This window comes from Diabrotica virgifera, chromosome 8 (assembly GCF_917563875.1).
Source record: "Diabrotica virgifera virgifera chromosome 8, PGI_DIABVI_V3a".
Classification (NCBI taxonomy): Eukaryota; Metazoa; Arthropoda; class Insecta; order Coleoptera; family Chrysomelidae; genus Diabrotica; species Diabrotica virgifera.
The window spans coordinates 93,813,859-93,839,880 of record NC_065450.1 but is presented as its reverse complement, the minus strand read 5'-3'; the positions used below and the strand labels follow the sequence as shown (position 1 = coordinate 93,839,880).

The 26,022-nt window shown below is 34.1% G+C and overlaps 1 protein-coding gene across 1 annotated transcript in view; it reads left to right on the top strand.

Moving 5' to 3' along the window:
* LOC126890633 (uncharacterized) overlaps window positions 1–26,022 on the top strand; it is a 72,697-nt gene that overhangs the window by 11,811 nt on the left and 34,864 nt on the right. Inside the window, exons 2-3 of the mRNA XM_050659719.1 lie at window positions 14,939–15,141; window positions 21,529–21,721. Coding sequence (XP_050515676.1) covers window positions 14,939–15,141; window positions 21,529–21,721 — 396 coding nt within the window. The remainder of the gene's footprint in view (window positions 1–14,938; window positions 15,142–21,528; window positions 21,722–26,022) is intronic.

Below are 26,022 nucleotides of genomic sequence, written 5' to 3'. Positions count from 1 at the left end.
GACTTGGGCGTCGAAACGTTAATAAATTCATTTTTTTGGTAAAAGTGTGGCTTATTTCCCATCGAAAATACTTAATTATAAAAATGCCACAAGGAAATAGCTTCAGAACAACTACTATTCACTAAAACATTGAAAGAGACAAGAAACGTGAGAAACACAGTGTGTAATCAATACTCAAATTACAAATTAATGAATCATTTACATGGCCGAACTTTGATTACGTACAAACACACAGACCAGTCTTGCGACGGAACTAAACTACTGGCGATCTAATATTTCAGCGATCTAGAAGGCCGGGGGCATAAACATGCAGGGGCATATACTAGTTCGCTCCGGCGGCTAGATTTTAATACCCTACAGAAAAGGGGCATAGGTAAATTCGCTCCGGTCATATATTTCTTAGAAAAGATAGTTTAAGAAGGCCTTTACTGGGTACACAATGAATAATAATGAATAACCAGGGTCAGCGTATATAGACAATGTTTCCTTCATAAAGCAGGTAGGTACTTTGATACATTTTATTAATACAATTTTTTATAAATATTTCTCAAACTTTATATTTACTTAAATATAAAACTACTTCTTACTTAAAATTATATTAAAATTGTAACCATATTATCACTAAAGTATTATTATGTTAGAGCTCATATTTCCTTGTTCAATATTTGATTGGGTTTTTACGTATAAGAAATTGCAAGTGATATATTTCTTTGAAAAGATTGGTAATTAGTAGTCACCTGAAATTTTATGATAAGATAGAGGGGTGGTGCAAATCTCATCATTATTACTTTATAGTTACGGTTTGAATGTCTTTAGTTCACGGTGGAGAAATATGAAATAAGTGAAATGGGAAGTCTATGTTATTTATTGACAATTACAAGTATAACTTCCATAAAATGCTTGCTAATAATATCAAACGTTGGCAGTGTGTAGAAAGAAGTTGTAAAGCATTTGTTAAAACTTTAAATATTTGTAACAGTATAGTTGAATATACATACATAGTGATAACCACACCCATGAAAGTTTATCAAAAACAGCGTTAAACCGGCAAAAATTAAGTAATGGTGTTAAGCGGAAGGCAATGGACGATTTGTGTGAAAAACCATTGAAATTGATACACAGCGAAATTAAACAAGCTCTATTTTTGCTAATCATATTATTTTGTCAACAAAATACTTATTTTTTCAATTATTTGAGAAAAACCGCACGAAAACGTATTTTTTTGTCGAAAAATAAACATATTTACTCGCTAATAACTCGAAAATATTAACTTAGTTAAAAAACTCTCTAGAAAAAAAGTTGCTTAGAATTAGACAATTTATCCATTTTTGGACTTATTTCAAAAGTATGTTTTCTCACCCATGATAAGGGGTGGCTTTCACCCCCCAAGTAAAAACAACCAACGGCGCAAGTCCAACTTTGAAGTGAAGGGTAAGCACAACCTAAAACCAAATTTTCAAGCAAATCCTTCGTAACGCAGAAAATTACACTCAAAAACGGTCATTTATTGGGCTAAATCTAAATAATCTAATTCCACTGTCTCAAATATTTATACAGGGTGTAACGAAAATACAGGTCATAAATTAAATCACATATTCTGAGACCAAATATAGTTCGAATGAACCTAATTTACCTTAGTACAAATATGCACATAAAAAAAGTTACAGCCCTTTGAAGTTACAAAATGAAAATCGATTTTTTCGAATATATCGAAAACTATTAGAGATTTTTTATTGAAAATGGACATGTGGCACTCTTATTGCAGGAACATCTTAAAAAAGAATTATAGTGAAATTTGTGCACCCCATAAAAAATTTATGGGGGTTTTGTCCCCTTAAGCCCCCCCAAACTTTTGTGTACGTTCCAATTAAATTATTATTGTGGTACCATTAGTTAAATTCAATATTTCTAAAACTTTTTTGCCTCTTAATATTTTTTTGATAAGGCCGTTTTGATCGAGTTGCGGCTTCTTTTTTAATATGTTTACATAAAAATTTTATGGGGGTTTTGTTTCTTTAAACCCCCCAAATGTTTGTGTATGTTCCAATTAAACTTTTACTGCATTAGTTAAACACAGTGTTTTTAAAACTTTTTTGTCTCTTTGTATTTTTTCGAGAAGGCACTTTTTATTGAGATATTACTTCTTTTTTAATATGGTTCATAATATACCCAAAAATGTAAATCATAAATAAATTTTCATATTATTTCCTAGTCTGCATAATCGTACTTAGCCATATACAAATATGTGGTGGATTTGACAAATATTCAAAATATCTCGATAAAAAATGACTTTTCGAAAAAGTACTAAGAGGCAAAAAAGTTTTTAAAACATTGTGTTTAACTAATGGTACTACAATAATAATTAAATTGGAACGTACACAAAAGTTTGGGGGGGTTTAAAGGAACAAAATCCCCATAAAATTTTTATGGGGTGTCCAAATTTCACTATAATTTTTTCTTAAGATACTACTACTATAAGAATGCCACATGTGTATTTTCAATAAAAGATCTCTAATAGTTTTCGATATATTGGAAAAAATCGATTTTCATTTTGTAACTTCAAAGGGCTGTAACTTTTTTTATGTGCACATTTGTACTAAGGTAAGTTAGGTTCAGTCGAACTATTTTTGGTCCCAGAATATGTGAATGTGATTAAATTTATGACCTGTATTTTTGTTACACCCTGTATAAATATGTAACAACCAATATTTTATACAATTTCTATATAAAATACAAAAGTCACAGTACCAATTTTGCCCATATTAATTTTCCTAGAACTTAATAGATAAATACTTAATCCGCTTAACAATGGGAGCGAACTAGGTTATGGTTTTCGGAGAGAACTATTTAGTATGTAAGGGTTTTTTGACCTTGGGAGCGAAGTAGTGTGCTCCGACGTGCAGGTAAAATAGAGGGATTCAAAAAGGGATTGGTCGGTGGCAGTCCAAATATTTTAAAAATCACCTTCGTGTGTGCCCAGCTATTGGTGTTTGAGGCCCGCGGCAAAATGTTTGGACGGGACCCAAGAAAAATCGTCACTTTGTAATTTAATTTTAATAAATCACTGAAATAGGTAACCAACAGTGATATTGTGTCCATTTTAGTTAAATATTTAATTTTCAATACATAGGTATTAGGGACATTATAATAAAATCCCAAGTTAATTTTAACAAGATATTTATTATTAATAAATATAAATATTACAAATGCTGTCAAAAATATGACACTAATGCCTGGTTGCACCAACAGATCTTAAGTTCCAGATTAGCTAAGCTCTACTTATAAATAGGGCCTCCTTGAGTATCACTTACGTTGCACCATAATTTTAGATTCTTACCTTATTATCAATTATATCTATTATTATATTATGGTATTCTTATTGTAATATATTATAATTACATTATATTAGTTCTTATGATATTCTCGACTTAAGCTTAAGATATGTTGGTGCAACCGGGCATTAGTTCACAATTTCGTGAAATTTAATTTAAAACAAAGTATACGTCATTAAAATTTTATTGCAAGTACCATTGAAAACAATTTATTAATAATTTATGTATAGATATGCAAAAAATTAGCTTTCTACATTAACAAACGTTTCCTTGTTGAAGTCATTAATAAACAATTAGGATTCCTTATTTGTATTTAACTGAAATAATTGACAACAGGAATTTCACCAACATACTCTGTTACTTATTGCGTCTAAGATTTCGATTGCATTATAGATTGCTAAATAATAAAACTTTTATAAAAAAAAGAACTTTTTTATAATAAAACCTTTTTATTATTTATAGGAAAGATTATAAAATAATTTAACGATAAACGATTTAACGATTAGATGCTTAAAATTCCAAAAATTACACTCTAATAAAAAAGTACTTTTTATAATATCACGGTTTTGTTATTGTACAGCTGGTTCCAAAAAAAACTGATAAGGTCAGGTGGGGTAACTGGGTATTCGGGGTAAGTGTGTAAAGTCAAAATATATTTTAATATGGTTATATACTAGTATCGCCATCTATGACTCGTTAAAGAAGAATACAAATGCTTACAAGGTCAACTGAAACCAAGATTCGGTTTGCTTTTATTTGACCAGAAAAGTGTCATTCTGTCTGAACCGAAGGTTAAGTACGAATTTCATGCGAGACGTGCCATTTAAAATCAATTACCATCGGCATTCTGCGTTACATTTTTGAACTTTTTTTTGTACTAAGAAGGTAAGAAATAGTTTAATTTTAACATTGTAAATGTATTTTAATGCTAGATTAAAGTTTTCTAAATATTTGTTGATAGTACACACTTGCCCTTCTTAAATCTTAATCTGGCGAAGTGTGTACTATTGTTACCGGGCAAATGTGTATTAATACACACTTTCCCCAATTACCATTATTACGTATGTATTTTAGTATATATAAACATCTTTGTTCCAGAAATTGATGCTTATCGTATAATGGGAAGGATATATATTAGAAAAACCAATAGGGCGTCATCATATACAAAAGAGGAGTTAAGACTGGAAATGGAAGAAGTCAATACTGGAAGAATTACCGCCTATAAAGCAAGTCAAAAATATAGGATACCCAAGATGACACTTAGTTATCACATTAGAGGACTAAGGGGTCAAAAAAGCAACACCCAGGAGTACGGCTATTCCGTTGGAGATGGAAATTCAATTAGTAGACTGCCTCACAACCATGGAAAAGTGGGGTTGGGGTTTAAGTCGGATGGAAGTCTTAAGCATCGTAGGTAATTATGTCGCACGCAATAAACTTAAAACTCCCTTTAAAAATGGTGTGCCCGGCGAAGACTGGTTCCTAGGATTTACAAAGCGGCATGGTTTATCTATTAAAAAACCCCAGTCGGTTGAATTTTCCCGCAAAAAGTGTATGGACCCATTTATTATTGGCGAATATTTTCAGTTATTAGAGAAGTCTCTAAATGACTTAGATTTAAAAGATAAACCACAATTTATTTGGAATTTGGATGAATCAGGATTTTGTCTTGACCCTTCTAAGGTAAAAATTGTGGGAAAGAAGGGAACTGCTTCTTCCAGAACGACAGCAGGAGGTGGAAGAGATAATATAACCGTTCTAATGGCCGCAAATGCAGCAGGACATAAGGCGCCCCCATTAATAGTTTTTAAAGGTAAAAATATTTGGGATGGATGGGTTGCGCCTGAAGGAAAAGATTTTCGAGGAACTACATATGCCGCCACAGCTAACGGATGGATGGAATCTGAAATATTTTTGAACTATTTTAAGAAAAGCTTCTTGAACGAAATCGGTGATGCTAGACCTGTCCTTGTAATATATGACGGTCATGTATCCCATGTAGATGAACGTCTAATAGAATGCGCATTGAAAAACAATATAACAATACTAAAGCTCCCTCCACATTCTAGTCATTTGCTTCAACCACTCGATTTGAGTGTTTTTCGTTCGCTTAAATTACGATGGGATTCAAAACTTGTCGAGTGGCAAAGGCATAACCAGGGTCAACGAATTCCCAAAAAACATTTTAGTACGTTGATAGGAAAGATATGGTCTGAAGCAAATACTGAAATTATAAGCAATGGGTTTAGAAAAGGTGGAATATATCCTTTTAATTCGAATGTTATCTCAACAGACCAATATGACCCGCTGGCGTTAAAGCGATGGGAAACATACAAAAAGAGCCCTAATATCCCTCGCTTAGAAGAAGAAAATAATGGACACATAGAGGAACCATCAGTTTCTGGCACTTCGAATGAGCATACTGTAACATTTCAAGAACTCTTATTAGACATGGTAAAACAACACCAACCTTTAGATCGAATAAAACCGAAGAGAAAAATTGCAACTGGTGCTGAAATAATAACAACTCCAGAGGTACTTAAGCGTCTACAAGAAAAAGAAACTAAGAAGCCCTCAAAGAAAAAAAAAGTTACTGTAATTGAGTCAGAAGAATCATCATCGGAAGAAGGGGAGAAGGAAGTAATATGTGAGGATTCTGATAATGACATTGAAGAAGAGCTTAGAGAGGAAGAAGACTTGAACAACTATTTGCATCAAATAAACAAAACACCAAAAAATGTGGATTGTAATGATTGGGTATTGGTGGTCTTCCCATCTAAAAAAACACTTAAACATTATATCGGCCAAATTGTCTCAGTAAATAAAGCAGATGATGAAGTGGAAATAAAGTTTACAAGAAAGGTGAGGTCGTTAGATATGTCTGCTTCCAATTCCTTTATTTGGGCAGACCCAGAGGAAAAAAGTTTTGTAGGAATTGATGACATTGTACTGGTTCTTCCAGAGCCAGTGGTGACCAAAAGAGGATTACACCGATTCAGTGTCACTTTTACTAATTATAATATTCAATAAGTTGTTTTTTTTTTACCTAGCATAGGCCATTTGTATTGAACTTTATTAAATTAAAAGTTTGTAACTTTGACAGTTTCACGATTATTTAAAATATTTAAATAGCTAACGATAGAATGAACATTCTACTTTTACACACTTACCCAGATTCCATTTCTATTGATTCATGTCTAAAAAATAAATCGTAGACACACTTCCCCCATTTAAAGGGGAAAGTGTGTACTACGGACATAGTTTAAAAAAAAAATTAAAATATGGTGACGTCATTGCCGTGGAAAGTTATAAAATGAAGCAGTTGTAGGTAATACATATTAAAATATTATATTAAAACATTAGCTTCAAATCTTACTTGGTCTCAAAATCCGGGAGGTAACTATACTAACTTTTAATATTTTGCTACACACTTACCCCACCTGACCTTACGACTCTTGAAGCGTATTTTGTAGAAAATTGAGCAGTGCATTTTGAAGGATAAATACTTTTATTTACATTCTGTCACTGTCACTGCCAAATCTTAAAATTTGTCAGATAACTTATTGTGTTCAACCTCAAAAAATGGCTCCACATGCTAGCAAACAACTAAAAGCAAGAATTGTAACGAAATTAGAAGATGGTTCTATCTGTCGTAGCGAACCATTTCAACGTAAGCAGAACAACAGTTTTTAATATTAATAAAAGATGGAGAGAACAAGAAACTCTCGAAAGAAAGCAAGGTTCTGGAAGACCAAAAATATCTACCGCTCATGAAGATCGTACGCTTTTGGAGAGATTAGAAGAGAATCCTTTTGAGGATGCGAAAACTGCAAGAATTGTCACAGTTTCCGGGAAGGAAGACAACAACTTGGCGCAGAATTAAAGCATCGCGTCTTAGGTACCGAACTGCAGCAAAAAAACAAGCTTTCACACCAGAACAAAAGCAATCAAGACTTATATTTGCTTTAGACCATCAGCTACAAAATCAAGATTTTTGGGACAGGGTAATATTTACAGATGAAAAATTTTTTCAATTCTCTTAAAAAGGCAAAATGGGGGTGTATAGACCAGATAATAATAGATTTAATCCTCTATATGTTGATAGATATCGAGCAGCTGGTCATTTTGGCGTCAATGTATGGGGATCGATTTCATCTAGAGGAATGGGAATTGTATGGCGTATTGATGGCAGGTTTGTTGGGCAGACTTATCTAAATATTCTAGAAAACATCATGTTTCCCAGTGTAGAACAGTTGTATCCAGAAAATAATTTTATCCTCCAACAAGATAATTGTCCTGTTCACACTGCAAATATTATAAACCAGTGGCTCCAGAATAACAACATCGAAACCTTACCATGGCCCAGCTACAGTCCAGATTTAAACCCAATCGAGAATGTCTGGGGCGTTCTTGTAAAACGGTTGTGTCGGCGTAATTTTTTACCTCAAAATGCTGAAGAGCTGTGGCACGGTATACAACAGGTTTGGAAAGAGCTCGCTGAAGAAGACAATTTCATAGTTCCTTTCACGCAGATGGACCGAAGACTACAAGCTGTTATCAATGCTGATGGAGATATTACAAAATATTAATTTTATTTTTATATACCTAAATTTAGTATAGTTTTGGTCTTCCAAACTGTGACATAATTCTTGCAGTGTTCGCATCTTCAAAAGAATTCTCTTCTAATCTCTCCAAAAGCGTACGATCTTCATGAGCGGTAGATATTTTTGGTCTTCCAGACCCTCGGTTTTTTTCGAGAGTTTATTGTTCCCTTCATTTTTTATTAATAGAAAAACTGTGGTTCTGCTTATGTTAAAATGCCTGTGATAGTGCCCAGTTATCTTTTAATTTGGTTACAATTCTTGCTTTAATATATTGTTGAGTTAAGTCGTTTGTTTTATTCCAATAATAATAAAAATAATAACAACAACCCTATAGGAAGGTTCATTACTGGCCATTCAGGATCAGGTTATACCAACCAGAAATTACCTGAAATATATCATCAAAGACCCGCAGGTTCAAAACGACAGATGCCGATATGGATGTCAAGCCCAAGAAACCATCCAACATATTACCGGGGGTTGCCAGGAATTTGCTGCAACTGAATACAAGCAACCGCATGACTCAGTAGGAAAGATCCTTCATCAAGAGATAGCTATAAAACTGGGACTTCTCCAAACGGACCATCTCCCATATTATCAATACGTTCCTGAGAATATGCTTGAAAATGACAACTATAAGCTATACTGGGACCGCACTGTTCTCACAGACCAAACAGTGGCACATAATACACCAGATCCCATATTACCTAGTCAATAAATTAACGAGACAAATAACACTCCTCGATGTGTTTTTGTTCAAATTTTTTGTTTAAATGTGTTTTTTTTTTCATTTAAATTCGAAACAACTCTTTTGAATTTAATAAAACTTTAAAAGGGTAAACCCTGTAGTTTTGAATTTAATATTGACCAAAACAAAATGCAAAAAATGGAAATTGGCCATTTTAACACCAAGTCACCTAATGTGGCTTAATGATAAGAGGGCCAGAGTCAAGTTTTTGCATTTTAAAAATGAATAACCATTTTCAATTTCGTTAAATTTTTTTTCAATTTCAATTTTCGTTTTGCAACGAAATTGAAAATGGTTATTCATTTTTGATTTACATTTACTCTGTGTGGAGTATGAAGGGAACCAGTCTCGTTGGAACTTTACCGCGCTGAGCAGATGTGACGTGAATTGTAAATTGTAGAATTCCCTCATCTTCCTTAGTCTCAGCATCCGTATGGCTTGCAAATTGTAGAAGCCTCGGAGGTGTAACCAGAGAAGGTTCCCATTGTTTTCATTCTGGTGGGATATGTTATATGCCATTAGAGTGAAAACTTAGTCTTTTTGCATTTTGTTTGGTCAACATTAAATTCAAAAGAAAGCTGTACAAAAAAACAAAAATTTGACATTGGCCCTTTTAGAACCAAGCCACAGATATATGTAATCAGTTGTTTGTTTATTTTAATATTTGTCTGTCATAATAAATATAATATAATGTCAAACCAATCAAATACACTGCTCAACATGATCAAATCTTACTAAGAGTCGTATCAGTTTTTTTAGGAACCAGCTGTACATATAGGATACAACATGTTTGGAAAGAATAATTAACTTATAAAATATGAATTTTTAGTAGATGTATTATCTGTTATTTATAAAACTGTTATTTATAATTATGATTCCAAAAATTACACTAGTATAAAATAGTATTTTTTTATAATACCACGGTTGTTTAAAATGGTATATATAACTTTAAGTATATAAACTTTTAATTATTTATTAAAACAATTAAAAAAGATACGCAACAGCGGGGTTCCAACTGGAGACCTCTCGATCTGTAGTCTAATTCCACTGAGGCATCATCAATTTGTAGATATCGATTTATTAACGTACAGTGGAACCCCGATAAGTCGGTCCCCGATAACCCAGAAGTCCGGCTAACCCGGACCGATTTTTATCAGACAAACATTTCAACAATAAAAATGTATGTAATATAATATTTGAGAGATAATTTGTATTTGGTAATTTGAACAATGCGATAGTAAAAATGAGTCAAGGCACACAATGATTATCGGAAACAGCAGGCATATGTAGTATCCCTTTATGTTTATGTATTTCAAACTGTCTTAGCATTGTTTAAAAAAGGCTAAAAGGTTATTTAAAAAATTATTTTTTAAACAATGGTCTTAGTCTGTATTGTGTGTAGTACAGTCTTGTATTGCTCGCTTCCATTCTGTAATAGTGCTTCAGATAAATTTGTGTTTGCGTGTATTTTTGTCTACTGAATGGCAACAAAACGTAAAAATGTTGTAGTGACAATGGAAAAGAAAGTAGAAGCATTAGGTAGGATTGATAAAGGCGAATCTTTAAAAACAATTGCAGATTGCAGCATAATAAGGTGTCGGTACATCTACAGTATTGAATTGGGAGAAAAATAGAACTAAAATCCAAGAATTTTGTTTCAAAATGATAACAAAAGACAGTTTGGACAATCGGTGCAAAGCTAATAAAGCTAAAAATGAGACTCTCGCCGACGCTTTGTATGTGTGGTTTTGTGCGGAGCGCGAACGTGGTTTACCAGTGTCTGGACCAACTCTATACAACTATATACCTAATTTGGATGTGTACCTACTGTGCATATACAGGGTGAGGCAGATAACTGGCCTATTAGGAATATCTCGAGAACTAAAAGAAACAGAATCATGAAAATTGGAATACAGGGGTTTTGAAGGATGATCTATTAAATGAAAATATTTTCATCTCTTTGCTACTTCCGGTTATACCGGAAGTTGCTTATAACTTCGTTTTTTTAAATGGGACATATTTTTACATTTTTGGATTCTCTTCGATGTCTTCTTTCTTAAAATATGAGGATTTGTAATGTTATATAGGGTATTTTAAAAGATAATTCCGTTTGTTTATTAATTTCGTAGCAATATTCACACCCTGTAGAATTGTAGTAGTTTGACAACTAAAACTCTACTTACGTTCAAATGATTTTTAATATAGTCTACTATTGTTAAGAATCACTAGTATAGCTAAATTTTTAATTTTAGTATACAGGGTTGATCGAAACTCGGAATGAGTATTTTCTGAGTTTTCTTAAATGGAACACCCTGTATTTTAGTGTTGTAATGAAATGATATTTTATGGTACTTTTTTATTTTTTAAGCATTCCCTATACCTAACTGCTTTAATTTGTGCTTAATTGTTAGTCGCACCAACAATCTTAACTACGTAGCTATTTTGATAGCTAAACCATTATTGGTAATTTTAAGGATCGGTCTGGATTAATATGTATTTATTTCTGAAAAATTGTTTGTGATTGAATATTTTCATGGCCAACCTAATAAAATTTTACGTATTTTTTGTTGCAATTAATGTTTAGCTTGAATCACCAATAACTCACAAATTAAAGCAGTTAGGTATAGGGAATACTTATAAAATAAAAAAGTACTACGAAATATCATTTCATCACAATACTAACATACAGGGTGTTCTATTTAAGAAAACTCAGAAAATATTCATTCCGAGTTTCGACCAACCCTGTATACTAATTTTTCAAAATTAGCTATACTAATGATTCTTGACGATAATAGACTATATTAAAAATCACTTGAACGTAAGCAGAGTTTTTAATGTCAAACTATTACAATTCTACAGGGTGTGAATGTTGCTACGAAATTAATAAAAAAACGTAAATATCTTTTAAAATACCTTGTATAATATTACAAAATCTCATATTTTAAGAAAGAAGATATTGAGGAGAATCCAAAAATGTAAAAATATACAGGGTGTCTCATTTAAAAAAACGAAGTTATAAGCAACTTCCGGTATAACCGGAAGTAGCAAAGAGATGAAAATATGTTCATTTAATAGATCATCCCTCAAAACCCCTTTATTCCAATTTTCATTATTCTGTTGCCTTTAGTTCTCGAGATATTTCTAATAGGCCAGTTATCTGCCTCACCCTATATATTTTATGTTTTTTCAATTATAACAGAGTTTATCTGTAAGCATACCGTATTTTATTAATTTTTACCATATTTTCCGGCCAACCCGGATTTTCGATAACCCGGATCGGCCGCGGCCCCTGTTAATCCGAGTTATCGAGGTTCCACTGTACTTTAAAATATCATTGCAATAGTCACATTTTTAAAATAGTTTGAAATTTAAAAAAAAATAGACTTATCCATACAGTGTGATTGGTCAGTGGGGTAAAGCTTTGTAGATCCGTTATAAGTAATAGATAGTAATAAAATTTAATAACAAAAATTGTAGCCAACTTTTATTACAGATTGATAATCAGTAATCGTAAATTGTAAGTTTTATACAATTATTCAGTCATGGCTTACTTAAAATTTGGAAAGATTTAGACCCGTAATTGTTAATAATTTTGCTCTGAAAAATGAAAATATCTCGAAAACTAATAAATTTACAGATAGGGAATGTTATACAAAAATTATAGTATGGTAATGGTACTTTTCGATAATGATATAAAATACAGGGTGTTCTATTTAAAATTACTGAGAAAATAATGTACTTGCGTTTTGACTCACCCTGTATTCAATATAAAGAAAATTAGCAAAACAATTATTTACGAAAATTTTGACAATAAATAAAAAAATATGACGTCAATAAACCATTGACCTTGTGCTTGCTTTTATTTATAAAATTGGTTATAACTTTGTAAATACCCCGTATAACATACCAAACCTTTATATTTTTGTAATCGAAAAGTTACGAAGATTTCGAATATAAAATAAAATACAGGGTGTTCTATTTAAAAAAACATAAATTTGGTCTGCCACTATGTTATCGAACACAATGTAACACTTTAACTAATTTTGTAATGTGTAGCTCAAAGTTCGCTACAATTTTTGTTATTAAGTTTTATCGCTATACATTACTATAACGGATCTATGGAGCTTCATCCCACTAATTATTAATCACCCTGTATAATAGCAGTAAAATATTGCATTGTTAGCTAGTTCTAAACTATCTTGAAAATTTCAGGTGTCTAGGTAGCCTAGAACTATTTTTAAAATGGATTACAAAATTTGCGGAGTCCGTGACACCAACCAACCCAAGTATATAAAAGGTTTTAAAATGTAAAAACGTTATAGAATTGTTATCAATTTTGCTGTGAAATAAATAAAAAACCAAAAATCTTTTGAAACGTGATTGCTCTGACAACGTCGCTTAACCAAAATTGTCAATCGGTGTGGTCTAGGCGGTTTCGGATATTTCTGTCGACCTGTAAACCGAAAAGCTTCGACTCTGCAATGAAAGTCTGAATGTACTATACAGGGTATATCATTAAGAATGTCCAATCTCTGAATTATATATTCTAGACCTCAAAATATTAAGATTTAAGCCAGATCACTTAAATAAAATATGGCTCCTTACTGAATGACAGAGTGTTTTATTTAAAAATTGAAAAACTATTTTTACCCAGTATTTTAAAACTATTTGACGTATCCTTATCATACTTGGCAGAAAGTGTGGCTACTCTACCCCCTACTAAATTATCATAAATAAACGTTTCTAGCTACTACCAGAGGCGTACGACAGGGTATAGTGAATGGTTGACCCTTCTCAAATTTTACGCCACTAGGGAATTACTTTTTTATAACAATTTTAAAATTATCCAATACTTTCTATGTAAATAATAGACTCTTCATTGGTAACGATAATCATTAGTTTTCGAGATATTTGAAGTTAAAAATGAAACGACACAGTTATTTTGATTAATGTATTGTGTCGCTTTATTTTTTAACTTCAAATATCTCGAAAACTTATGATTTTATCGATACTAATGAAGAGTATATTATTATTTGCATAACAAGTATTGGAAAATCTAAAAATTACACTAAAATAGCAATTCCGTCAGTGGCGTAGAATTTTGGAAGCGTCAACCAATCACTTTCCTCTGTCGTACGCCTCTGGTAGTAGCCAGAAACGATTATTTAACATAATTTAGTAGAGTGTACAGTACCCACTTTTAGCCAAGTATGATAAGGAAATGTCAAATAGTTTTAAAGTGCTGGGTAAAAATAGTTTTAAAATTATTAAATAAAGCACCCTCTAACTCAGTAAGGAACCACATTTTATATACAGTCGGAAAAATGAAAGAATACCCATGAACGATCACATCAATCACATATTTTGTATTTGCTGTTATTTTTCCATAAATATCAAACGAGAGAGATAGATTATTAATAATCTGAATAATATGTGATTGATGTGATCATTCATGGGTATTCTTTCATTTTTCCGACTGTAGGTGATTTGGCTCCTTACTGATTTTTTTGGATTAAAAAGACAAGTGTTTGACCAATGTGTGCTGCCGGTAATGACATATGGAGCAGAGACACTGACTCTAACAAGGCAACAGCGTCGAAAATGCGGGTTGCTCAAATGCGTATGGAAAGATCCATGCTGGGCGTAACCCTACCGGGTAAAATAAGAAATGAAGATCTCAGACAAACAACCGGTATCGCAGATGTTGTAGAACGTATCACCAGGCTCAAATGGAACTGGGCAGGACACGTCGCCAGGCTGAAAGATTCAAGATGGACACGAAAGCTGATGGAATGGAGACCAAGAGAAGATAAACGAAGTAGAGGAAGGCCGCCTACACAATGGACAGATGATATCAGGCGGATTAGTAAAAACTGGCAACAATCAGCACAAAACCGTGAAGTGTGGAAACAATTGGGGGAGACCTATGTCCAGCAGTGGACGTGAATTGGTTGGATGATGATGAGGTGATTTGGGTTAAATCTTAATAATTTGAGATCTAGAATCTACAACTCAGAGATTGGACATTCTTAATGATACACCCTGTACCTATGTCGCTTAGTATAACCTACAGATTTTAGTTTCATTTTTAGTCTGTAAATCAATTTTAAGTAGCAATTATTATACAAATGAATAAACAGTTTTATTTTATCATACACCCGGTCTTCGTGTTTTTAATAGTCTTTCGATAGATATCGTTTAATGATTGATAATAACAAGAAAAACATAAAATAGTGACAACCATTTCTCCATTGCAGGTTTGCAGAAAGAATTTTTTGGTCGATAGAGGCTGTACGAGCTAAGGATGAAAAAAATTTTAAAGAAGCAGTATCAATTATTACATCTCCCAGATCAATTGAACTATACGTATTTTTACAGTCTTATACACATGCTTTACCTCAAGCCTTATTACAGCTATATATACTGACAAGAAACAACACTGAAATAAATCGTCCAACAGGTAAATAGTCTTTAAAATTCATTTTATAAATGAAAAACAACTCTACACATGTTCTAGAAACGAATTTCTATATTTCCATTTATAGTGTGTGGCGTATTATGCTAGTCTATCTCTTCAACAAATTGCTGATCAAAACGAAACTGTGGTAACTAAATATTATCACTTTATGCACATATAGAATCTCGAATAAAGATATCAATTCCTCAGCATATATTTATTGTTCTGTCACACACGGTCGCCAAATTATGTGTGGCAGTGCTTGAAACTAACCGTTATCAACAATTACCCCGGGTTCGAAAGTAAATAAGAGTCTCTTTATTAAAAAAACAGCACAGAAATAAATAGCGAAAGCAGTAGGTATATTTCTAATGAATATAAAACAACGTATAATTAAAAGTGTTTATTTCACGGTACGGAAGAAAATAAGACCGGTCCCCGCGAAATATATTTTACTTCTCTATTTTAATATTACCGATAACACGGAATGTCAACGTTCATTGCGGTATCTGTTGGACTTCTAAAAAAATAACGTCTTACATCGCCACCGGCTAAATTCTCTTCGCACCGTATCGTAAGGTAAGGTTTCTGCTTATGCAGCAAACAGTTGAATCGCATGACATAATTTTCTCTAAACAAATTAAATCGTTATCGTCTATAAGTGGAAGAATTTGTGTGTTTATTATTATGAAAAATATTCATTTCTCAGTGCTTTGAACATCTAATAAAACGGTTTTGAATTTTTGAATACAGGGTGAGTCCCAAACAGACAACTAAAATTAATGCAATATTTAAATGGCTCGAACATTCTCCCACCTGAGACATCTCTTTATGTTACACAAAAAATGAACATGCTCACAAAATTATCAGAGATATCAAAATACCATGATCATCAAACAACAATAACATAATATAAAAAATAAAAAAACAACCGAGTCTATCTCGTATACCGCAGCGGAGGTTTGACTTCACGCTTTGATCCCTAAGGAACACCTGTGGTGTTAACGGTACCAGCATCTGTTGAAGGGCAGGTGATTGGTCGAGAATTCATGACGGATTCGCAATCACAGATGACGGTTAATACACTTTCATAGTCAAGCGAAGGACGACCTAATACCTTGCGCAACAATCACTTCAATAAGCCTATCAATCGTTCCCAAAAACCTCCCCACCACGCAGCTGTCGGTGGGTTGAACCGCCACTGGATATGTTCGGCACTACTGCTCTCGGCAATTTTCTAAAAGTCCACCTGACGAAACGCATTCAATGTACCGACAAAGTTAGTCCCATTATCACTGTAAAAGTTCTTCGGTCGACCCCGTCTGGCAATAAAACGTCGTAAAACTTGCATAAAGCACTCTACCGATAGCAAGGTACATAGTTCGAGATGTATGGCCCGGTACACGGCGCAAGTGAAAAGACATATCCACGCTTTTTCTGCAGTACTCAAATATAACGGCCCGGCAAAGTCTACACCCATTGTCTCGAATGGTAATGCGTCCCGAACACGATCTAGCGACAACGGTGCCGCACTCATCCCAAACGACTTGGCCTCATGTCTTTTGCAGACGACGCACTTCGAAATCGCGGGATTTTATAGCGCGACGACCACCTAAAATCCAATATCGTTCACGCACGATAGCCATCAGTCCTTGAGTTCCGACATGACACGACTTGACATGTTCTCGAAATAGTAGGCTATTCACTATAAAATGCTTGGCTGGCAAAACTACTGGAAAAGGAAAATACTCATCATCATTTCTATTACTGATGCGAGACTGTAATAGGATCAATCCATTCTTGTCTTTGAAGACTCCCATTCCACACAATTTTTTATCGTTTTCGTCCGAAAATATCTCTTGTTGGACTAGCTTGAGTACCGACGTTTCAGCTTTATCAAGCTCCTAAGTGGTTAACTCTCCCTTTAGTTTGTCGTCCTTATTTCTTGCATTATCGGTAAATCGACAAATCCATGAGCACATGCGCAACGTCTTCAGATACTGTGAAAAATAATTAAGTTGCTAATCATTTTTCTTTCTTGTCTTTTCTTTTTTCTTTTCTTTTCTTTTCTTTTCTTTTTCTCCTTGTTAATCTCTTCCTCATCACAGCTGTGATTATCTCGGGGCCAAGATGATGGATCTTCATAAAGCCATTGCGGACCCTCCCACCATTTGGACTCGAGCAACTACTTAGGAGAACAACCTCTAGAAGTAAGATCAGCATGATTGAGTACAACTGGCACATGCCATCTTTCTATACACGAAGTTTTGCGAATTTCTGCCATCCGATTCCACACGAAGATTCCACACAGTTCAGGTCGGGGTATCGACAATGCCTTTAAGGGGGCTACCCTGGATTTAGCTACTAAAATATGTATAAATACTTGTCCGCTCCGGACTCCTCTTTAAAATATTACTGCGGAATATGCATCCTTGCTAGCATCACAAAACGTATGTAAGGAAAATTGTTCAGCAACTTTGGGGCTGCATGTATCCACCTAGGAATCTTAATCGCAGCTAAACATGGAAGCTCTTTGATCCAATTCCGAAAATAGGTTTCTATTTCACAACCGACCGGCGTATACCAAGGCAGTTGTTCTTTCCATATCTTCTACAATAACAACTTCGGAATCAACGTGGTTGGACAAGAATACCCAATAGGATCAAACACACGCTGCGCTTGTGAGAGTATGACTCTTTTAGTTATAGGTTTATCAAAAGGTTGATCTGTATCTTCATCCTCTCGTCGTAGACACAAGGTGTCATCTATTTTGTTCCATTTTATTCTCCAAACCTGGGTCGAGGCATCAATAGTGTCATCGGGGGTGGGTCTGTATACTCCCACCCTCTGAGATCAAACTTGCCTTCACACATTAGCATATTTAGCTCTTCCTGGCCTGGCTGCTCCTAGAGCACTCAATTATACTGTCATCCAGCTCCTCTTTAAATGGTTGACGGTAGGCTTCAAGATATCCATCTTTGTTTATTTTCCTCAACGTGGTATCCAGTAGGGATGGGAAAAACCTACCGGTTATAACCTAAAACCGGTTTTTTCTTCTGCAATAATCGGTTTTTCCGGTTGTTTTTTTGTCACGGTTATAACCGGTTTTTCTTTTTAAAGTGATAACCGGTGAAAAACCGGGTAAGTGAAAAAAATACTGAATTCAGAGAAAAAATGTGAAAATTTTTCGCCCACCGCGCGAAAATGAAAAATTTTAAGCTGACTAAAACTTATTTCACAACACTGATGACTGATTGCTATATTCATATGGACTGATATCCATTCGAATGGAGTATCGCAAACTGAAGCGCAATGTAGATGTAACCTATTGGGTATTGGTTGTGACTAAAAAAACCGAACACCGGTTTTTGGAACAACCGGTTTTTTGACCGGTTATAACCTGTAGGTTAAACCGTGGGTAAAAAAAACCGGTATAACCTAAAACCTGTGTTTTCTCAACAACCGCCATCCCTAGTATCCAGCCTTTTCTTGGCCATCTGGTAGTTACTCGGTAATGCTGGATGTCCTTCTAACCATGGCAGTCTGGTTTCATCTAGTTCTTTACAATCTATTGAAACCGTCTGTTCTGCTGCTAGAGCTGTTTCTTCTTTTGTCTTCTTCTCTGCTGGAGCATTGATAACCAAGGCATCTAACTCCCAAATTTGACTAACCGACGCGTTGCTAACAAAAAGCGAAACAGTCGTTGCGGTACGGTTGTCCTGTTGACCTAAAGGTATTTTCCCCATCAGAGTCCAGCCCAGTAAGGTTTCCATAGCTACTAGTCCACATTTTAAAATATACCTCCTTCCGGTATAGAGCTTTCCTGCAATATCTGCACCTATTAAAATCACTATAGGAGACGTATCACCCGAATATGTTATCTCTATATTCAATATTTTGAGTTCTTCCATCTAGGGACCATTAAATACGGAAGAAATATTGCTACAAATTACGGGTTGGTCTAGTGCTTCAAATGTGCAACTGTAGTTATTATAACTCAGGTTAACATTATAACAATCATGTTTTTTGTGCCTGCTCACTGCCTCTGAATAATCCATGTACAAGGTTAATCTGTCGCTTACATGGATAATCCAATAATCTAGCAGTAGGTTTCAGAATATACGTCTTTTGAGATCCGGTATCTATTAAGGCACGCACAACTGGCGTCTTGATTAAGTGGTTTATTTCGACGCGCAAAGTTTGCAAAAAAACATTAGTAGTAGCCTTGCCCATCGAAAGTTCTCTGCACATTAGAGGCACATGTGATTTGTGACAAAGTAAACAACTTATGCAGCTGAGGGAGACCTATGTCCAGCAGTGGACGCGTACGGGTTGATGATGATGATGAAACAACTTAATTGACCACGGCATCTTCGAGATTGGTGTCCAATTTTTAAACAGCGGAAACAAGCACCTTTCTCTGTCAAAATATTTACTCTCTCGTCATAAGTTAACTTCTGAGCTTTGAAGCATTGGCTGCTTTCGTGCGCATTTTCGCAAAATAAACATCTATTCGTTGTATTATGAGAATTAATTAAACCCATCGCAGAAGGAAACTGAGGTTCTTTCTCTTAAGTTATTCTTATTTTCAGACCATTTCGTTTAAAATTCCCAGACTTAGTACCTGATAAGTTAAAACCTCGACCGCTAAGGAAACGTGCTGCTCATTGTCGACTTCATTCTTCAAAAATTGCATCAAGCTTTTGAGACGATTTTCTGTAGTGGAAATACCGGCATTATTATTAGAAGTTTGTGACCCAATATCTTCCGGTAACCTTTACCATATTCTTAATAAATCTGAATGTAAACACGATTCGACTAAAGGAAATAACATAGCCGCGTATTTATCCGACTTTATACCTAATGTCTAAAAAGCCCTTAACTGAGTCTTTAACTTATCATATAATAAAGAAATGTCTAATTTATTGCCAGACGAAGTATTATTTATTACTAATTTAAGCAATTCCCGAGCATATACCTCGATCTGCAAATCGTCGCGACGGAAACGCAAAATAAGACAGTCAATAATTTGAGAGAAAACTATCTACTAGCTGCATAACTCTACTGCCCGGTACAGTAGCTTGAATTAAATACTCAACTTTATCGTTTAAGTCCATGTCCGAATCATTATGCATCTTTTGGAATTGAGACCAAAAAGGCAACCAGTTTTTAATATTCCCGTCAAACTATTTGAGTTCTAATGTAGGTAATTTGAATTTTCGCTTACCCTGTATGCCCTCTATACTATTACCAGTTGTCCTAGAAGCCACCTCATCCTCCACGGACGCAGCTATCCTTGTTTTTACCCGTTCCTCGAACTGTATGTTCAGGTCAGCAAACTTCGTAATGTAGCTGTCACTGCTCTCCATTTCTGCTAACAGATCTTGTTCACGGGTATCTTCGTTCAATAGGAGATCATATATTTCGTCATCTATTCTCCTTAGATCTTCCATTTTCTAACGTAATGGATCTAAGGAGATTTTCATCAGTCGTACTTCTCCTTTCTGGCCTGATAAAATGTTTTCTAACGTGTGTTGCTGCTTTGCTGAAGGTGGTACGAAGCACTTTGCGATGTTTCTCCTTGTTATCCATTTTCACTGCAAACTTGTTCGAAACACATGCGTTTACCGAAACTAGAGGCAAACGTGATAAAGATTGACTAGTGATTGTTGATACACTTTTTCGCTACACTTTGTATGCACACACGATTAACTTTAACTCGAAACTGTTCTGTCACACAGGGTCGCCAAATTATGTGGGGCACTGCTTGAAACTACCCGTTATCAACAATTACCCCGGGTTCGAAAGTAAATAAAAGTCTCTTTTTAAAAGAAAACCTCTATTTATCTAAAAATCAGCTCTAAATCAAAGCATCAAATGCCGCACAAAAATGAATAGCGAAAACAGTATATTTGTAATGGATATAAAGCAACGTATAATAATTAAAAGTTTATTTCACGGTACGGAATAAAACATGACCGGTCCCCGATAAAATATTACCGACAACACGGAATGTCAACGTTCATTGCCGTATCTGTTGGACTTCTAAAAACACGACGTTTTACATCGCCACCGGCTAAATTCTCTTCACAGCGTATCGTAAGGTTTCTGCGTATGCAGCAAACAGTTGAATCGCATGACATATAATTTTCTCTGAACAAGTGGAAGAGATTGTGTGTTTATATTATGAAATATATTCATTTCTCAATGCTTTGAACCTCTTGATAAAACAGGTTTTGAATACAGAGTGAACCCCAAACAGACAACTAAAATCAATACAATATTTAAATGGCTCGAACATAATATATCTTCTATGTTTCCTTATTTTCCAAAACATCAACCATATAAACCAAAACATTCTCTAGAACCAATCGTTGTTTTTTGTTGCAGAAACCGTACAAACGCTATGTTTAGTTTTAAATCTACTGAAGTTATCAGTGACCACTGCCTATTATCAACGATTCAAGTCCCAAAAACTAACAGGAAAACAGTATCCCTGGTATAAACAGTACAAAGATTTAAGTTCAGCTCCTGCGTCCCCAAATGAAGTTGTTTTAAGAAATCCAATGGTAGCAGTAAGTAGGTAATAATATGTATTCATCATATAATCCATGTGACATGTGATGAGACTGCTCCCGTCTAAAAAAAAATTGAAGGCACTCGTGGGAGTGCCGACAGAAGTGAAAACTTCTTATAGTAAATAGATGACGAGCTCAATGCTTTTTCCCCATCCAAAAAGAAGTGCTATACCTATATCATATACGCGATGCGTATGCCCTTAGCCCTATGCTATTTATATATACATACACGTAATTTATATACGTACAAAATTTATTTCAGCGAAGTGATGACGGTCGAAAATTCAATAATTTTCCCCATCCAAAAAGTGCACAACGTCCCTCAAGAAGTTTTCACTTCAAATATTTATTTCGTCGAAGCGATGATGGTCGCGATGACGGTCGCTAATTTAATAATTTTTCCTCATCCAAAAAGTGCACAACGTCCCTCAAGAAGTTTTTATTTCAAATATTTATTTCGTCGAAGCGATGATGGTCGCGATGACGGTCGCTAAATTAATACTTTTTCCCATCCAAAAAGTGCACAACGTCCCTAAAAAAATTTTCAATTCAAAAATTTATTTCGTCGAAGCGATGACTGTCGCTAATTTAATACGTTTTCCCCATCCAAAAAGTGCACAACGTCCCTCAAGAAGTTTTCACTTTAAATATTTATTTCGTCGAAGCGATGACGGTCGCTAATTTAATAATTTTTCCGCTACCAAAAAGTGCACAACGTCCCTCAAGAAGTTTTCACTTCAAAAATCAATTTCATCGAAGTGATGACGGTCGCTAATTTAATACTTTTTCCCATCCAAAAAGTGCACAACGTCCCTAAAAAAATTTTCATTTCAAAAATTTATTTCGTCGAAGCGATGGCGTCGCTAATTTAATACGTTTTCCCCATCCAAAAAGTGCACAACGTCCTTCAAGAAGTTTTCTCTTTAAATATTTATTTCGTCGAAGCGATGACGGTCGCTAATTTAATAATTTTTCCCCTACCAAAAAGTGCACAACGTCCCTCAAGAAGTTTTCACTTCAAAAATTTATTTCGTCGAAGTGACGACTGTCGCTAATTTAGTAATTTTTCCCCATCCAAAAAGTGCACAACGTCCCTAGAGAATTTTCACTCCAAAAATTTATTTCGCTGAAGCGATGACAGTCGTTAATTCAATACTATTTCCCCATCTAAAAAGTGCACAACGTCGCTAAAGAAATTTTCACTTCAAAAATGTATTTCGTAGATGCGATGACTGTCACTAATTTAATACTTTTTCCCCATCCAAAAAGTGCACAACGTCCCTCAAGATGTTTTCACTTCAAAAATGTATTTCTTCGAAGCGATGACGGTCGCTAATTCAACACTTTTTCCCATCTAAAAACTGCATAACGTCACTAAAGGAATTTTCACTTCAAACATTTATTTCGTCGAAGCGATGACGGTCGCAATGACGGTCGCTAATTTAATATTTTTCCCCATCTAAAAACTGCACAACATCCCTCAAGAAGTTTTCACTTCAAAAATTTGTTTCTTCGAAGCGATGACGATCGCCAATTTAATACATTTTCCCATCCAAAAAGTGCACAACGTCCCTAAAGAAGTTTTCACTTCAATAAATATACGTACAAAATTTATTTCGTCGAAGAGATGACGGTCGCGAAATAAATCCTTTTCCCCCATCCTAAAATAGGTTTTACATTTATTTTAAATGTAAATACTTCTATACAGTTTATATATACATACAAATAATATATAGCATAAGCGATGACAGTCGCAATGACGGTCGCGATGACGGTCTCGAATTCAATGCTTTTTCCCCTATCCAAAAATCGCACAACGTCCCTAAAGAAGTTTTCACTTAAAAAATTCTGATTCGGTTTCTTTGCGGATTCCTATTCAAAATATTCTCTTTAAAGAAATCTGAGGGGTGCCGGGCAAAATTTTTGAGCAGAAGTTGTTTAAACAATTTTTTTAAACAAATACAAAAGATCGTCTTTTTTTGCTCCGGAAACTATTTTTTAGGTTTTTTGGGTTATTCTAAACAAAAAAGTTTTCTTGACATTTTTTCTCAAAAGTTGATAGTTTTCGAGTTATAGGCGATTTAAAATCTAAAAAAATGCGAAAATACGCATTTTAGAGGATTAAAAACTCATATTTAGATTAGTATTTTTGAGGTTGCCAAATGCTTAAATTAAAATTTAAACATTCGTTTTCGAGATTATGAAGAAAGATCGGGTGTACCTTTAATTTACACCGTTGTTTTTTAATTGTTAATTATGCGTGCTCATCCGATTATTTGACGGTGCGGTGCGCTCTTTTTCAATAATCTATTTTCCTCCAAAAAAACATTTTTTTAGATTTTCTGGATAATTCTAAATTAAAAGGTCTATTGTCATTTTTCTCAGAAGTTCATAGTTTTGGAGTTATAAGCGATTTAAACTCTAAAAAATGCAAAAATACTCATTTTCGAGGCTTGAAAACTGAATGTAAGACTTGAATCCCGCATAAGAAAGAAGAGTTGATTAATAGCAAGCTGAAAATTTGTTAATAGCTTAACGGTGTCTAGTCGGACAAACTTTGATGCACGGGAACACTGGAACAGGGGAAGTTTTAATTGTGGAGCATGATAAACGTGTCGTCCTGACAAATTTATGATTGTGAAAAATAGCAAGTTGTTTTTAAGTTTATTCAATAACCAACGTTATATAATATATGAAAAAATGTTTGTCCGACAAAAATGTTGGGCATTTTAACGAGTCCGACACGTAGAACATGTCACATCACAGGAATTATGTTGATGATAAATAGCAGTCTGATTTTTGCATGAGAGTTTAATGAAAGGTTAAAAAATCAATTGGAAGTCCTGTCCGACAAAATTAATGGGAAGTTTTCGTAGTCCGACATTCTAAACATGTAAGATATAGACAAAAATGCTGGTGATAAATAGCTTTCCGACAAAAACGAAATTTAATTAAGTAAATTATTCCTTACAAAGAATGACTGTTGTCGGAAAAAATTAAGGGGTAGATTTCGTAGTCGGACAATTTCAAAAAATAATTTTAAATAATAATGGGTGATTATTTTATGTCAAAAGTACCTACAATCCATTACAATCGATGTCTTTCGATTTATCTCAACATCATTTAGTTACCTTACTGCAATACATTCTAACTAGTAGGTTAGGCAAAGTATGGGCCACTCTGTGCATCGAGGTGTAACCGGTGTAACGCCAATATTATGCCATCTTTGTCTGTCACATGCGCGGGATCGCTTGGTTAAAAGAGATAGATAGACCACCGACAGACTGTTTGCTCTGTATTCCCTGTCTACCCTTAATAATATGTCTATGAATACATTGCCATTTAAGAATGTCGTAATCGTAACTTCAAATTTAAACTAATCGATTTATTTTGGCAGCTAATTATTTCTAGCCATGTGACATATTACATTATATATTTCATTTGTAGAAATTTGAGAAAAATTACGATATACAATTTTAATAAATAATTTATTTAGGTACCCTTCTTCAATGAAGCCCATTTTAACTCAAAAAGCATTATAGCACGAAGAATGATATCCAATAGAATTTTGTAAATACGAACTTTGTAAAATGTTCGACAATCACTCAAAAATGTTCCGTTGAATTGTTTCACTTTTTCATTTGATGGCTTAAAATTTAAACTGTTCACACTCAAAAATAAACACAAAAACACTCCATAGTTAATATAAATTTTAATTTCCAACACACGAGGCAAACAGAAAGTCAGAGACCATGTGCTTTCAAATAATAATTTGTACAGAGTACAAAATGTCAGACAGACAAATAATGCAGCCTTCTACATACACATACTTACGTCTATGCTTATAAGCACCGAATTTTTACACTCTTCACATTTTTCAACGTCGTTTTACAGGGCTAAGATTTGGTTATGGAAAAAAATGTATACAACGTTTTTTGTAGGAAATTTTCCATACTTTCTGATGCGCCTACTAAGAAAACCGTAAGTCGTTGCTTTAATATGTTCTATAACATTTTTTTATTATCATTTTGATACTATCTAGAACAAATTCCACCCAAAAAAAATTTTTATGCAATATATACATGCATTGATACTTACCTCACTGTTTTTGGAGTGTAAGTGTATGTATTATTGTGTTTTCAAATTTATCAATCAAAAGCAAAATGAAAATTAAATTAAATTTTTTTTAAATAACGCGGGCACATAAATTTGATACACCCTGTATATTGAGCTGTAAATATTTATTAGAATTTAGTTTGGATGTAAGTGGATTTCTCTTTTAATGAGCTTTCCGATGAACCATTAA